This window comes from Macrotis lagotis, chromosome 1 (assembly GCF_037893015.1).
Source record: "Macrotis lagotis isolate mMagLag1 chromosome 1, bilby.v1.9.chrom.fasta, whole genome shotgun sequence".
Lineage (NCBI taxonomy): Eukaryota > Metazoa > Chordata > Mammalia > Peramelemorphia > Peramelidae > Macrotis > Macrotis lagotis.
In genome coordinates, this window is record NC_133658.1 from 480392437 (window position 1) to 480407182 (window position 14746).

At 35.4% G+C, this 14746-nt stretch overlaps 1 protein-coding gene across 1 annotated transcript in view; it reads right to left on the minus strand.

Annotated features, from left to right (window-relative positions):
- The window catches only part of LOC141506713 (radial spoke head 1 homolog), a 62939-nt gene that overhangs the window by 12756 nt on the left and 35437 nt on the right, over positions 1–14746 (minus strand). Inside the window, exon 6 of the mRNA XM_074213715.1 lies at positions 12090–12161. Within this exon, the coding sequence (XP_074069816.1) occupies positions 12090–12161 (72 nt within the window). The remainder of the gene's footprint in view (positions 1–12089; positions 12162–14746) is intronic.

A 14746-nucleotide genomic window follows, 5' to 3' on the forward strand; every position in this document is an offset into this window, starting at 1 on the left:
TCTCTTTCCAGAACAAACAATAACTGCCCCTTCCCCATCTCAGGCTCAGGTGTGGGAAGCAGAGCTCCCTCAGTTGAAAGGGAGATTAACTACTTCCTGCAGGGTCCAGCTCACATTTGTCAAGGACAATTCAGACCCTGCTGCTGAGGGCCTCAAACACTCCAGAGAAAGCAACCAGTGCCCCTTACTGGCCGGCCCATTTGGAGTTACTAAGCCCAGTGAGCAAAGCCCTCTAGGGTTTTCAAAAGCAAACCTCTGTGAGCCAGCCCCTTCCCAACACAAGATCCCAGGAAAATGAAGAAAGGTCATCAGAAGGGGGGGGGCATTGAGAAATACTTAAAAATAACAGATGCTAACCCAGAGAGATCTAGAACTTCTGAGGAGAACATGAATTGGTCTCCAGCCCAGAAAGACTTCCTTGAAGAAATTAGGAAGGAGTTTAAAAATCAATTGGAAAAATTGGGAAAGAAGCTCAAGAGAAAATTAACACCTTGCAAGAGAAAATTAACATTTTTCAACAAGAAAACAAATCTTTGGAAAATAAAATTGGACAAATACAAAATGAGAATAACTCTCTCAGATCCTCAATTGGGCAAATGAAAAAAAAGAAAAAAATTCTCTCAAAACTACTCTTGAGCAAATGGAAAACTCCTTCAAAAATAGAACAGACCAATTGGAAAAGGAGTTGCAAAAGGTAAATGAAAAAAAAGGAATGAAATCTGTGGAAACTAATGACTTCATGAGAGAAAAAAATTCTGTTAAACAAAACCAAAAGATTGAAAAAATAGAAGAAAATGTAAAATACCTCAGCAGCAAAACCACTGACCTCTAGAATACATCAAGAAGAGACAACCTAAGAATTATTGGTCTTCCTGAAAACATTGAAATGAAAAAAAAGCTTGAACTTAATATGACAGAATTTAGTGATGGAAAACTGCCCTGATATCATGGAATCAGAGGGAAAAATATTTATTGAAAGAATACATCGATCCCCTCCAGAAAGGGATTCTAAAATGAAAACACCAAGGAATATTGTGGCCAAATTCCAGAACTATCAAATAAAAGAGAAAATCGTACAAGCAGACATAAAGAAAAAAATTTAAATACCAAGGAGCCACAGCAAGGATTATGCAGGACCTGGCTGCGTCAACATTAAGGGATTGAAGGGGCTGGAATGAGATATTCCAAAGAACAAGGGAGCTTGGAATGCAGTCAAAAATCCATATCCTGCAAAACTGAACCTTCTCTTTCAGGGGAAAAGATGGACATTTAATTAAATGGGAGACTTCCTACATTTTCTGTTGAAATGACCAGATCTAAATAGAAAATTTGGATATCAAACAGGAGACTCAAGAGACACATGAAAAGGTTTAAAAAAAGGGTAAAGAAAAAAACCTGCACTCCAATAAAATGAAAGAAACTCATAACTTGAGAATTGTAACTCTATTAGAGAGAATATACTTAGCCAGAAGTGATGGACACTCATGACATTTCTGTGATTCAGATAGAATGATTTAAAAATAATACCTCCTTAAAAAGGGGGGACAGTACGGAGATGGGAAGATGGAGGAAATTGAATGGGATAACTCTCGTTACATTAAGAGGTCCAAAGGACTGATTGCAATAGAGGGGAAGAAGGGAGGAGGTAAGAACCTCTTGAATCTTACTTTCATCAGATTTGGCTTAAAGTTAGCATACATACACTCAGTTAAGTTAAGAAACTTATCTCACCTTTGAAGTGTTAAAAGGGGAAAGGAGGATGGGGGAGGAAAAGGGGAACTAACAGAAGGGAAGGAAGAAGGGGAAGGGGGGTTGGATATAGGAGGGCAAACACACTGAAGGTGGTGATATTCAGAAACAAAATACTGGGGGAAATGGATAAAGGGAAAAAAGGGGGAAATACAAACAGGGAAGATTACATGGAGGAAAATAAAGAGTTAATAATTATAACTTGGATTATGAACGGGATGAACTCTCCCTTAAAACATAATCAAACAACAGAGTGGATTAAAAACCAGAATCTTACAATATGCTGCTTACAAGAAACTCATTTGAAGCAAAAAGATAAATATAGAGTAAAGGTAAAAGATTGGAGAAAAAATATATTTTGCTTCAGCTGAAGTGAAAAAAATAGGGATAGCAATCCTTATCTCAGACAAAGCAACTGCAAAAATAGATATCATTAAAAGAGATAAGGAAGGAAACTATATCCTTGTAAAGGTACCATAGACAAAAAAGTCATTTCAATACTTATGTATAAACCCAATGGTATAGTAGAGGAGAAGTTGAAGGAGTTACAGGAAGAGAGAAAAAGCAAATCTCTACTAGTGGGAGACCTCAATGTCCCACTCTCAGATTTAGATAAATCTAACCATAAATTAAACAAGAAGGAAGTTAAGGAGGTAAATAGATTGTTAGAAAATCTAGAAAATCTAGACATGATATACTTATTGAAACTGAAGATAGAAAGGAATATACTTGTTTTTCTGCAGTACATGGCACTTACACAAAAATTGACTTACACAAAAATGTTCTAGTGCATAAAAACCTAATAATTGCAGAGAGGCAGTAATAGTGAATACATCTTTCTCATATCATAAGGGAATAAAAATCATATGCAATAATGGGCCAGAGAGCTATAGACCCAAAACTAATTAGAAACTAAATAACCTCATTTTAAAGAATGAGTGGATCAAACAACAAATTATAGACAGAATTAATTATTTCATCCTAGATAATGACAATAATGAAACAACATACCAAAACCTATGGGATACACTCAAGGCAGCTGTCAGAAGATATATCTTTAAATACTTACATGAATAAATTAGAGACAGAGGAAATCAATGAACTAAATATGCATTTAAAAAATCAGAGAAAGAACAAATTAACCCCTCTAATTAAATACCAAATTAGAAATTCTAAAAATTAAAGGAGAAATAATAAAATGGAAAGCAAGAAAATTATTGAACTAATAAAAAACCAAGAGCTGGTTTTATGAAATAAAAATAAAATTGATAAACCTCTGGTTAATTTGATTAAAAAAAGAAAGAAGAAAACTAAATTTCTAGTCTTTTAAATGAAAAAGGTGAACTCATCACCAACGAGGAAGAAATTAAAGTAATAATTCGGAATTATTTTGCCCAACTCTATGCCAATAAATTTGACAATCTAAGTGAAATGGATGAATATTTACAAAAATATAAACTGGGCAGGTTAAATGAAGAGGAGATTAAATACTTTAACAATATTATGTCAGAAAAAGAAATTCAACAAGCCATTATTGAACTCTCTAAAAAAAATCTTGGGGAAGCTAGGTGGTGCAGTGGATAGAGCACTGGCCCTGGAATCAAGAGTATCTGAGTTCAAATCCGGCCTCAGACACTTAATAATTACCTAGCTGTGTGGCTTTGGGCAAGCCACTTAACACCATTTGCCTTGCAAAAACCTAAAAAAAATCTCCAGGGCCTCATGGACTCACAAATGAATTCTATCAAACATTTAAGGAACAATTGGTTCCAATTCCATATAAACTCATTGGAAAAAAGAGGTGAAGACAGAACTCTGCCTAACTCTTTCCATGACACCAATTTGGTGCTGATACCTAAACTAGGAAGAGTTAAAACAGAGAAAGAAAATTATATCCCTATCTCCCTGATGAGTATAGAGGCAAAAAACTTAAATATAATCTTATCAAAATGACTACAAGTTATCACTAGGATAAAACATTATGACCGAGTAGAATTTATCTCAGGAATTCAGGGTTGATTCAATATTCGAAAAACTGTTAGTATAATTAATTATATCAATAACAAACCTATCAGAAACCATATGATTTTATCAATAGATGCTGAAAAAGCTTTTGACAAAATACAGCACCCATTCCTAACTAAAAACACTGGAGAGCATAGGAATAAATAGATTGTTCCTTAGAATAATAAGCAGTATCTATCTGAAACCAACAACAAGTATTATATGCAATGGGGATAGGCTAGAGGCATACCCAATAAGATCAAGGGTGAAACAAGGATGTCCATTATCACCACGACTATTCAATATTGTATTAGAAATGTTAGCTTCAACAATAAGAGAAGAAAAAGAAATTGAAGGAATTAGAATTGGGAAGGAAGAGACAAAACTCTCACTCTTTGCAGATGACATGATGGTATACCTAGAAAATCCCCCAAAATCATCTAAAAAACTACTAGAGGGTGCAGCTAGGTGGTGCAGTGGATAGAGCACTGGCTCTGGAGTCAGGAGTACCTGAGTTAAAATCCAGCCTCAGACACTTAATAATTACCTAGCTGTGTGGGCTTTGGCAAGCCACTTAACCCCATTTGCCTTGCAAAAAAAAACTTAAAAAAACTACTAGAGATAATTAGCAACTTTAGTAAAGTCGAAAGATATAAAATAAACCCTCATAAATCCTCAACACTTCTATATATGACTAACATGATGCAGCAGAAACAGCTAGAAAGAGAAATCCCATTCAAAATATCTTCAGACAATATAAAATACCTTGGAGTCTACCTGCCAAGGCAGACTGAGACACATTTTGAAAACAATTACGAAATATTTCTCACACAAATAAAATCAGATTTAAATAACTGGGCAAATATCAACTGCTCATGGATAGACTGAGCTAATATAATAAAAATGACAATTCTACCAAAATTAAACTACTTGTTTAGTGCCCTACCAATCAAAATTCCAAAAAAAACTTTAATGAGTTAGAAAAATTTGTAAGTAAATTCATATGGAGAAAGGAAAAAGTCTAGAATTTCCAGGGATTTAATGAAAAAAAAGTGAAAAGAAGTGGCCCTACCAGATCTAAAATGATATTATAAAGGTGTCTTTTGGCTAAGAAATAGAGTGGTGGATCAGTGGAATAGACTAGGTGCATTAGCAGGAAATGATGATAGTAAACTGCTGTTTGATAAACCCAAAGAATCCAGCTATGGGATAAAAACTCTCTCTTTGATAAAAACTGTTGGTACAAATATTCAGTGAAGAAAATAATTTCTTAAAAATTTAAAATTGGACAAGTGAAAGCTAATAACTTCATGAGTCATCAAGAAATAATAAAGCAAAGTCAAAAGAAGGAAAAACAGAAGAAAATGTGAAATATCCAATTAAAAAATAACTCACCTGGAAAACAGATCAAGGAAAGGTAATTTAAGAATCACTGGATCATCAGAAAGTTATGATCAAAAAAAGAGCTTAGATATCGTATTTCAAGAGATTTTCAAAGAAAATTACCCTGATATCTTAGATCTAGAAAGTAAAATAAAAAATTGAAAGAATGCAACAGTCATTTTCTGGAAGAGATTTCAAAATGAAAACTCCCAGGAATATTATAGCCAAATTCCAGAACTCCAAGGTCAAAAGAAAAAACAAACAGACTTCATACAGACAGAAAGAAGGAATTCAAATATTATGGAGCCACAGTCAAGATCGTACAAGATTTAATAGCTTCCACATTAAAGAAGAAGGTTTGGAATATGATACTCTGGAGAATAAAGGAGCTAGAATTACAAACAACAATAACCTACCCCGTAAAACTGAGGTAGTCCCTTCAGGGGGAAAAAAAAGCATTCTTGATGAAAAGACCACAGTTGAATAGAAAATTTGTCATTCAAATACAAGACCCAGGGGAAGCATGAAAAGGTAAACATGAAAGTATAAACATAAGAGATTCAATAAAGTTAATTGTTTATTTACATCCCTATATGAAAAGATGATGCATTTAACTCTTAAGAATTTTGACATTATTAGGGAAGTTAGGAGTTTACACAGGCAGAAAGAATGGGTGTGAGACAAAAGTATTGGAATGATGTCCCCTAAAAAACTTAGGAATGAGAAAAATGGGGGAAATTTTCTCACATAAAAGATGTGTGCCAAGAGAGCTTTTACAATGGAGGATAAATGCAGGAATGGTGACTAGTTCTTGAACCTCACTCTCATAAGAATTGGTTCAAAAAGAGAATACATACTCATTCTCTCTGTCTCTCTGTCTCTCTGTCTCTCTGTCTGTCTCTCTCTCTCTCTCTCTCTCTCTCTCTCTCTTTCTCTCTCTCTCTCTCTCCTTGTCTCTGCCTCTCTGTCTCAATTGAGTAGAGAAATGCAACTTACCCAACAGAGGAATAGGAGCATAAGGAGATTATAGAAAAGGGAAATGGGGATGATAAAAGAAGGGGTTGTTCAAGGTGACAGTGAATAGAAGCAAAATAGACTTTTGAGGAGGGACAAAACAAAATAAAAGGGGGGGCAGAGCCAAGATGGCGACAAGAAAGTATCATCTCTTAGGTGCTCTCTCGTAAAATTTATAAACTAAGGACTCTAACTAAATTTTCAAGAGACAGAACTCACAGAGGGACCCAGTGAGGCAGTTTTCCTACTCAAGGTAACCTGGAAAAGAGCAGAAAGGCTCTGCTCCCCGGGGTTGTAGGGGTGGCCCGTCAGAAGGGTTGCCCCACCAGAGTGAAAGAACTTCAGTCTCCTGGAGGCAGCCCCAGGGCACTGGGAGCCAGGGCTCACAGCAGCGGGGGAGTTTCCTGAACTACACCCCTGGGAGCATCAAGCACAACTTGGGGGAACAGAGGGGGACCTCTTCTAGAGTGAGCATGTGAAGCCCAGCCCTCAGGGCACACAACCAGCAGCTTGGCCAGGAAGCCCAGATCCAGGAACAGGAAGCAGGCAGAGTCAGTAAGCAGGAGCCCCCAGGGCATGAGCACTGAACCTAGGGAGAAGAGTAAAGAGAGACTGCCAAGCTCTGTCCTCTGTCCCTGAAACAGGACTCTTGAACTCTGCATTCAGATCCTGATCGCAATCTAGGGCCCCCCATAGAACAGCAGGGCCCCTCCCACCTCAGCCCCGTGGCAGAGCGGGGTGCTTATGGTTATTCAAAGACCAGGAGGGAGGACAGAGCCTCACACATTGAGATCCTTTTGGGGGGGTGTCCCAAAAGCTCAGGAAGCACCCCAAAACCAGGCTCAGGATGGAAAAATGAGCAGAGGAAAAAGAGGAACACCATTGAGAAATATTTTGCCTGTGAGATCAAGAAGGATTAAAACACCCAGTCTGAAGATGAGGAAGCACAAGCTCCTGCATCTAAAGACTCCAAGAAAAACAGAAATTGGGCTTAGGCCATGACAGAGCTCAAAAAAGACTTTGAAAATCAAATGAGGGAGACAGAAGAAAAACAGAGAGAAGAAATGAGAGAGATGCAGGAAAAACATGAAAATGAAGTCAGCCGCTTAGTCAAGGAGATCCAAAAAAATGCTGAAGAAAGTAGCATGTTAAAAACCACCTTAGGTCAAATGTATAAAACAGTTCAAGAAGTTATTGAGGAGAAGAATTCTTTAAAAAGCAAAATTGGCCAGATGGAAAAGGAGATAAGAAAGCTCTCTGAGGAAAATAAATCCTTCAGACAAAGAATAGAACTCAGGGAGACTACTGAATTTACAAGAAATCAGGACTCAATACTTCAAAAACCAAAAGAATTAAAAATTAGAAGAAAATGTGAAACATCTCATTGAAAAAACAACTGATATGGAAAACAGATTTGGGAAAGATAATTTAAAAATTATTGGAATACCTGAAAGTCATGATCAGGAAAAGAGCCTTGACATCATTTTCAAACAATTACTACAGGAAAATTGCCCTGATATCCTAGAAGCAGAGGGCAAAATAGAAATGGAAAGAATCCACCAATCCCCCTGAGAAAGAGATACCAAAAAAACCAACTCCCAGGAATATTATAGCCAAGTTCCAGACCTCCCAAGTCAAAGAGAAAATATTACAAGCAGCCAGAAGGACACAATTCAAATACTGTGGAGCTGCAATGAGAATCTCACAGGACTTAGCAGCAACTACATTAAAAGCTCGTAGAGCTTAGAATATAATATACCAGAAGTTTAGAATGCAACTGAGAATCAACTCAAACATCCAGCAAAACTGGATAACCTCTTCCAGGGAAAAAGATGGACTTTCAATGAACCAGGGGAATTTCAAATGTTCCTGTTGGAATGGCCAGAACTGAACAGAAGTTTTGATCTTCAAATACAGGACTCAGGTGAAGCATAGAGATTGGAGGAGAAGGGGCACATATGAGGGACTTAATGATGATGAATGGCATCTACTCCTGTATAGAAAAATGACACTGATAATACTCATATGAACCTTCTCAATTAACAGAGCAGGTAGAAGGAGCTTTTATAGATGAAGCACAGGAGAAAGCTGAATTTGAAGATAAAATATGGTGTAAAAATGGAGTCAATAGAAAAAAGGGAAATGTAATGTGAAAAAGAAAAAAGGAGAGGGGGAATAGGCCAAGATATTTCATATAATAAGATTTTTCTTTATTACAATGAGCTATTGCAATGATATGGAAGGGGGGAAGGCAAGGGGGAATGAGGGAATCTTTCACTCTCATCAGAGGTGGCTAGGAGAGGAAACAGCATATATAGTCAATGGGGTACAGATATGTGGAGTAAGAAGGAGGGGGGACAGGGGGAAGGGGTGGGGATGTGAATGATGGAGGAGAGGATGGGCCATGGGGGGAGAGTGGTCAGATATAACACATTTTCTTTTTTACTTCTTGCAAGGGGCTGGGATTGGATGGCCTATCCGGGATCATAGGACCAGGTGGCTACTGGGCCTAAGGGGTGGTATGGGGGCTTGGGGCCTCTTGGGCCCCAGGGCCAGGGATCTGTCTGCTGTACCACTCAGTTACCCTACAGCAGAGTCAGAGTGAAAGGAGAGAGAAAATATAGTACACGGTAGTGGAGAAATACGAAAGGAGGGCGTTGTGATCAGCAATGGCAATGGTGGAAAAATATGGAAGTAACTTTTGTGATGGACTTATCATAAAGAATGTGATCCATCTGTGATAGAATTGGTGATGTTGGAACACAGACTGAAGCACATTTATAATTATTATTATTTTAAGGTGGGTGCAGGGTAAATGGGGCTGGGTGGCCTGCCTGGGGCTGCATAGCAGGGTGATCTCTGGGTATCTGAGGCTGGATTTGGACCTGGATGCTCCTGGCTGAAGGGCCAGTGGTCTGTCCACCACCCAGCCACTCCTACTATTATTACTATTTTATTTAATTTTGGGTCTTTTTTTTTCTTTTTTGGTTTTTGCAGGGCAGTGGGGTTGGGGTGGCTTGCCTGTCATACAGCTGGGTGATTGTTGGGTGTATGGGTCCAGATATGGGCTTGGGTGCTTCTGGCTCCAGGGCTGGTGCTCTGTCCACTGCGCCACCTGGCCATACCTACAATTATTACTATTTTTTTTAAATGTTACTTTTAATTTTTTTCTCTCCCCTTTACTTTATCACTCAAGTGAATCTATATTTTTTTGGGGAGGGGGTATTTTGTTTACTCTTAAACAAGAATATTTTATTAATGTCTAAAAAACATTATTTGTACAAAATGAGAATAAATATTAAATAAAAAGAGAGAGAAAGATAAAGAAACAGAAGAAAATGAAATAATGTGTAAAAATACTGAAGGATGAAGGGTTAATCTGAGATCATCCCTATCCATAGTTACGGTCCAAAGAAAAAGAACTTCTCAATGCTCAATAAACTGAGGCATGATTAATCAAGGTATGTTCCAGGGCTGTAAGTGCTGAGGAAAATTCCTAGTAAACATGTTTTTGGATCCACACCTGGGGATTTGGTTCATCCTGGGTTTTTACCACAAAACACCTGGAGAAAGCAATTGTACTCAGTATCTGAGGGTATTTTGGCTGAAACTCCTGGATCATTGAATTCAGTCCTGTAAAACCTTGGAACTGTGCCACTTTTGCTTGAGCACTATAAAGGTCTTACTTGGGAAAGTTGACTTTGGAAGTCATCATCTCTGGAGGGGACACTCTGCTGAAGGGACTTTCCCAATTGAGACCTTGGAGGCTATGTTGTGACTTGACTTCCTCAGCCAGCCAAATTTCCAGGTGTTGGAGACTCCCTAGTTTGGGAAATTCTGTTCTATTCTTTATCTCTTACCTTTGCTTTCCTTTATCTATGCTGATGTTTTTCCTTCATATATGCATTTATATAATAATATATCTTTTGGTTATAAGTTATATATGTAATTGTTATGATCTTAGGTTATAAGTTTATTAATCTTGGGTTATAAGTATATTAATCATTAAATTATTATTTAAAGATTTAAGAGAGAGAGAGAGAATGTGTCATTGTGGGAAAGATTGGAGCTGATCAAATTAAAAGTATGCATAGCAGGGGCAGCTAGGTGGCACAGTGGATAAAGCACTGGCCCTGGAGTCAGGAGTACCTGGGTTCAAATCCGGTTTCAGACACTTAATATTTACCTAGCTGTGTGGCCTTGGGCAAGCCACTTAACACCATTTGCCTTGCAAAAAAACCTAAAAAAAAAGTATCTATAGCACATAACCCTTTCTGTTACAAAATGGGATCGATCTGAAATGAAAGCAGATTTTGGAATAGATTATAAAACAAAATACAACAGTGTATTTGAAACCCACTTGAAACAGAGATTCACACAAGTAAAATAAACAGTTGGAGCAGACTCTAATATGCTTCAACTAAATTTAAAAAGGTAGATCATAATCTCAGAAAAAGTGAAAAGCAAAAAAAAAAGCTAATTAAAAGAGATTATCAGTGAAACTACATTTGCTAAAAGGTACCACAGACATAACATCAAAAATATCTGAATACAAAAGCATATAATTTTTTGCTTCATTCCCTTCTTTCTTTCTCTCTTCCTCTTTTTTCCTTTCTTCCTTCCTTCTTCATGTCTTCTTATACAAAATAACTGATATGAAAATGTTTTACATGATTGCACATAACAGGTTGCTTGCTATCTCAGGGAAGGAGAAAGAGATAGTATTTGTAACTTAAAACTTTCAAAAACCCAACAAATATTAAAAAAAGTTTTTACATGTAACAAGGGGGCTAAGATATTAGTTTTAAAAATCAATATTATAATGATAGGAACGCAATATAGAACATCTATCTCTAAGATAGAAGGAAAAATCAAATGGGGATGCAATAATGATTGGTCAGTGTGTGAAAGGAGAGTTAAGACAAGAAGTTTTCAGTTTCTATGCTTCTGGAGTCACAGAAAAATAGGGAAAAATATTGAAGGGATAGAGTATAGATGAAGATTGAGAGTAGGGTATAATCAACAAAGGGGGAATAATCAGTAGTAATGCAACATAAGTATTTTAATATCAGATACTATTTCATTTTTATATTTTTCTTTGTAAACCCAACACTTACCACAATGTTTTGCACATAGTAGGCATTGAATATGTTTGTTGAGTAAAGGAATACTTCTCTGAATTAAACTATAAACCAGGAACAATAGTCTATTTATTTTAGAATTCATCCTCATAGTACTTAGCAAAGTGTATTGCGGTCATTTGACCAAAAATTTCATTGTTGGAAGGAGTTCCAAATATTGAATCTTTCTCCAGTGATACAGATCAGCAGCCCTGGCTATAATTTATATTCTTAGAATGGGGTTATTGGCCTAGGATCTGTGAAAATTTTAAAATATTTTATTTGCTGTGTTTCTATGTAATTTGTTTCTTTTGTAATTCTATGTATTTTATTTAATACACCTGACAGCAATCTGAGAAGGAAGTGGTAGTCACACAAAATTAGTGAAGAACACCAATTTAAAGAGTTGTTTGGCTACAGTGGGAAGCTAAATAACCTGACCATAGTCACTCAGTTATGTGTCAAAGTCGAGTTATATCCAGGTCTACCTAATGCAAAAGCTGGATGATTCTCTGTTAAATTGCTTTCCCTTGATATATTACACTAGTTGTTGTTTAATACTAATTGTTGAATGAATAAATAAATACAGTGGCTATCTTTTTAAAAACCAAAAGACTACAAAAAAGTATCAATTTCTCATCTTTAATAGACATGAATAAGTTAGACATTAGAAATAGTATGCAAATGACAAGTACACACACACATCAGGGAAATTTAATTCTGAATAATGTTAACATTAGCAGGATAATGTTCATTATTGACCCTTCAGTCTGGATAATATTTAATTTAATATTAATTATATTCTACTCTACAACTTACCGTTTGTTTAAGTTCATATTCACCATGCTGCTCACATCCAATATCAAAAATATACTTTCCAGGACCCACTGGCTGTGCATAAAAGAAACAAAATGTTACCTTAAACTATGATGTTTCAATTTAAAATATAGGTAGAATATGCTTTATAACCATTTCCCCCCCTAGATTTGTGATTTCATTCATGTTGAAACTCCATTTATGAATGCAGATCAATATCTTGTCTATAAGTTCTTTTTTTTGGTTGTTTAAATTTTATTTATTTGAGATTAAGAGTGACTTGCCCAGTAAAAATAGCACTTTTACAAAAATGTTTATAGCAGCCCTGTTTGTGGTGACAAAGAATTGGAAATTGAGTGAATGTCCTTCAATTGGGGAATGACTGAACAAATTGTGGTAAATGCATGTTATGGAACACTATTGTTCTATTAGAAACCAGGAGGGATGGGAATTCAAAGAAGCCTGGAAGGATTTGCATGAACTGATGCTGAGTGAGATGAGCAGAACCAGAAGAACATTGTATACCCTAATGGTAACATGGGGTTGATGATCAATCTTGATAGACTTGTCCATTCCATCAGTGCAACAATCAGGGACAATTTTGGGGTATCTGTGATGGAGAATATCATCTGTATCCAAAGAGGGAATTGTGGAGTTTGAACAAAGATCAAAGACTATTATTTTTAATTTTTTAAAAAAAGTTATCTCGTGTAATTTTGCTATGTCTAGTATTTTATTTTTTACTTAAGGATACGATTTCTCTCTCAGCACATTCAATTTTGATCAACGAATAGCATGGAAACAATGTAAAGACTATCAGACTGCCTTCTATGGGGGGTGGGGGGAAGGAAGAGAAATTGGGGGGGAAATGTAAAATTCAAAAACAACAAAAAAATGTGACTTGCTCAGGTCACACAGCTAGGCAATCATTAAGTGTCTGAGACCAGAGGTTAAATGACTTCTGTGACTTACAACCAGTTTGCATAAGGGTAAAAGTTGAGCTCAAGTCATTCCAATTACACGGTTGACCCTCTATCATTATATTATAATGCCTCTCCTAGAGCATACCACAGCAATAACATCACCTACACAATATGGAAAAATTAAGGGAGGAAAAATGTAAATGATATGATATTTTTATCAATTAATGATTATTACAAAGTCAAGCTCCAGAGCTAAGTCTAATTTACATTGATTTAAGCATATCTCAAAACATTGCTTTACCAAGAAAGCTAAGTATTTTCCAAATAATCTTGGCACCACTAATTTTCTTAGCAAATTCTTTTTATAATTAATGAAATATAAAGTTTCAGTTCATCTCTTGATCAAACTACCATGATTTTCAGACTAAGTAGTTTGAATTAAAAAAAATTTCTGTATATTGCATTAAACTACAATATAATATACAGAGAAAAAAGAAAAACTTACAAAATGCCAAATCTGTATTTTAAGACTCTTGAAGAACATAGTAACAAATGATACAATATAAGTAACCTTTCTTATACATTATGAGAATATTAATAGCATCTAACTCAATATTGTTATGAAAATAAAATGAAATATTTGTCTGGGGAAAATTATTATACAGCATGCTCTATTTGTTCTGTTATGTCATATTAATGCTGTCACTTAATATACTTAGTTTTTCTCCACTTACATTGTAAATTATAGAAAAATCTGACAAAATTATCTACAAAAAAATCAAGTTTTCATGAGGTACAGTTAGGGTACATCACACAAAAAACATTTAAAAATGAAACTACATAGGAATACATATACATATGCATATATATGTATGCAAAACAGAACAGCAAATGAGTGGGGGAAACATAACAGATCATATTGCAATTTATAAAAAGGTGATGACGAAGAAATAAAACATTACTAATTCATACTTGCTTTCTTACCTCTACAAAATCTTGATGCAAATTGATCTACAAGTAAACATTTTATATATATTTGCATATGTGTGTATAAATATACACATGTATCATGTACATAATTATACACATGCAGAAATATATATATTTATCATCCTAGATGACAATATAAGAAGAAAACAGGCAGACTTTCACAATGATAATCTATAACAGATCACATTTTTAGAGTGATGCAAATTAGTGAAAGGTATATAGGACCCAAGAACAAGTTGTATTTATGGCTTGTTAGCTATTTTTTAAAAAAAATGTTTGATTGAAAAAAAATATTTGGAACAAAAAAGCTCACTTTAAGACTTTTCTCACAATAGAGCATTTCTCATGTATATGTTAGGATCATAGATTCCACCAAAAAACTGAAGTCAGACTCCCAAAACAAACAAAACTTTTGTTCAATGATCTATTTAATGTTAAATGGAGTCCCAAATAAGGAATTCTAATAATGGAGAATACTTACATAAGATCCAAATGTAAGACAGATTTATCTTTATTTTAGTGAGATGTTACAGATGATTCCATATAGTGATAACAAGAATTTGATCAAATTAAAACAGATTATTTTAAAGATTTCTAATTGAGAATTCAAAATCTGTCAGAATCGGTTGATCTAATAATCTCTATAGGATAAATTAAATGAATACAAATGTTTAGATTATGTAACACAGTTGGATAGACAGAATATTGAGATGATCTTTTTTACTTATATTGTACAAAATGCATTTG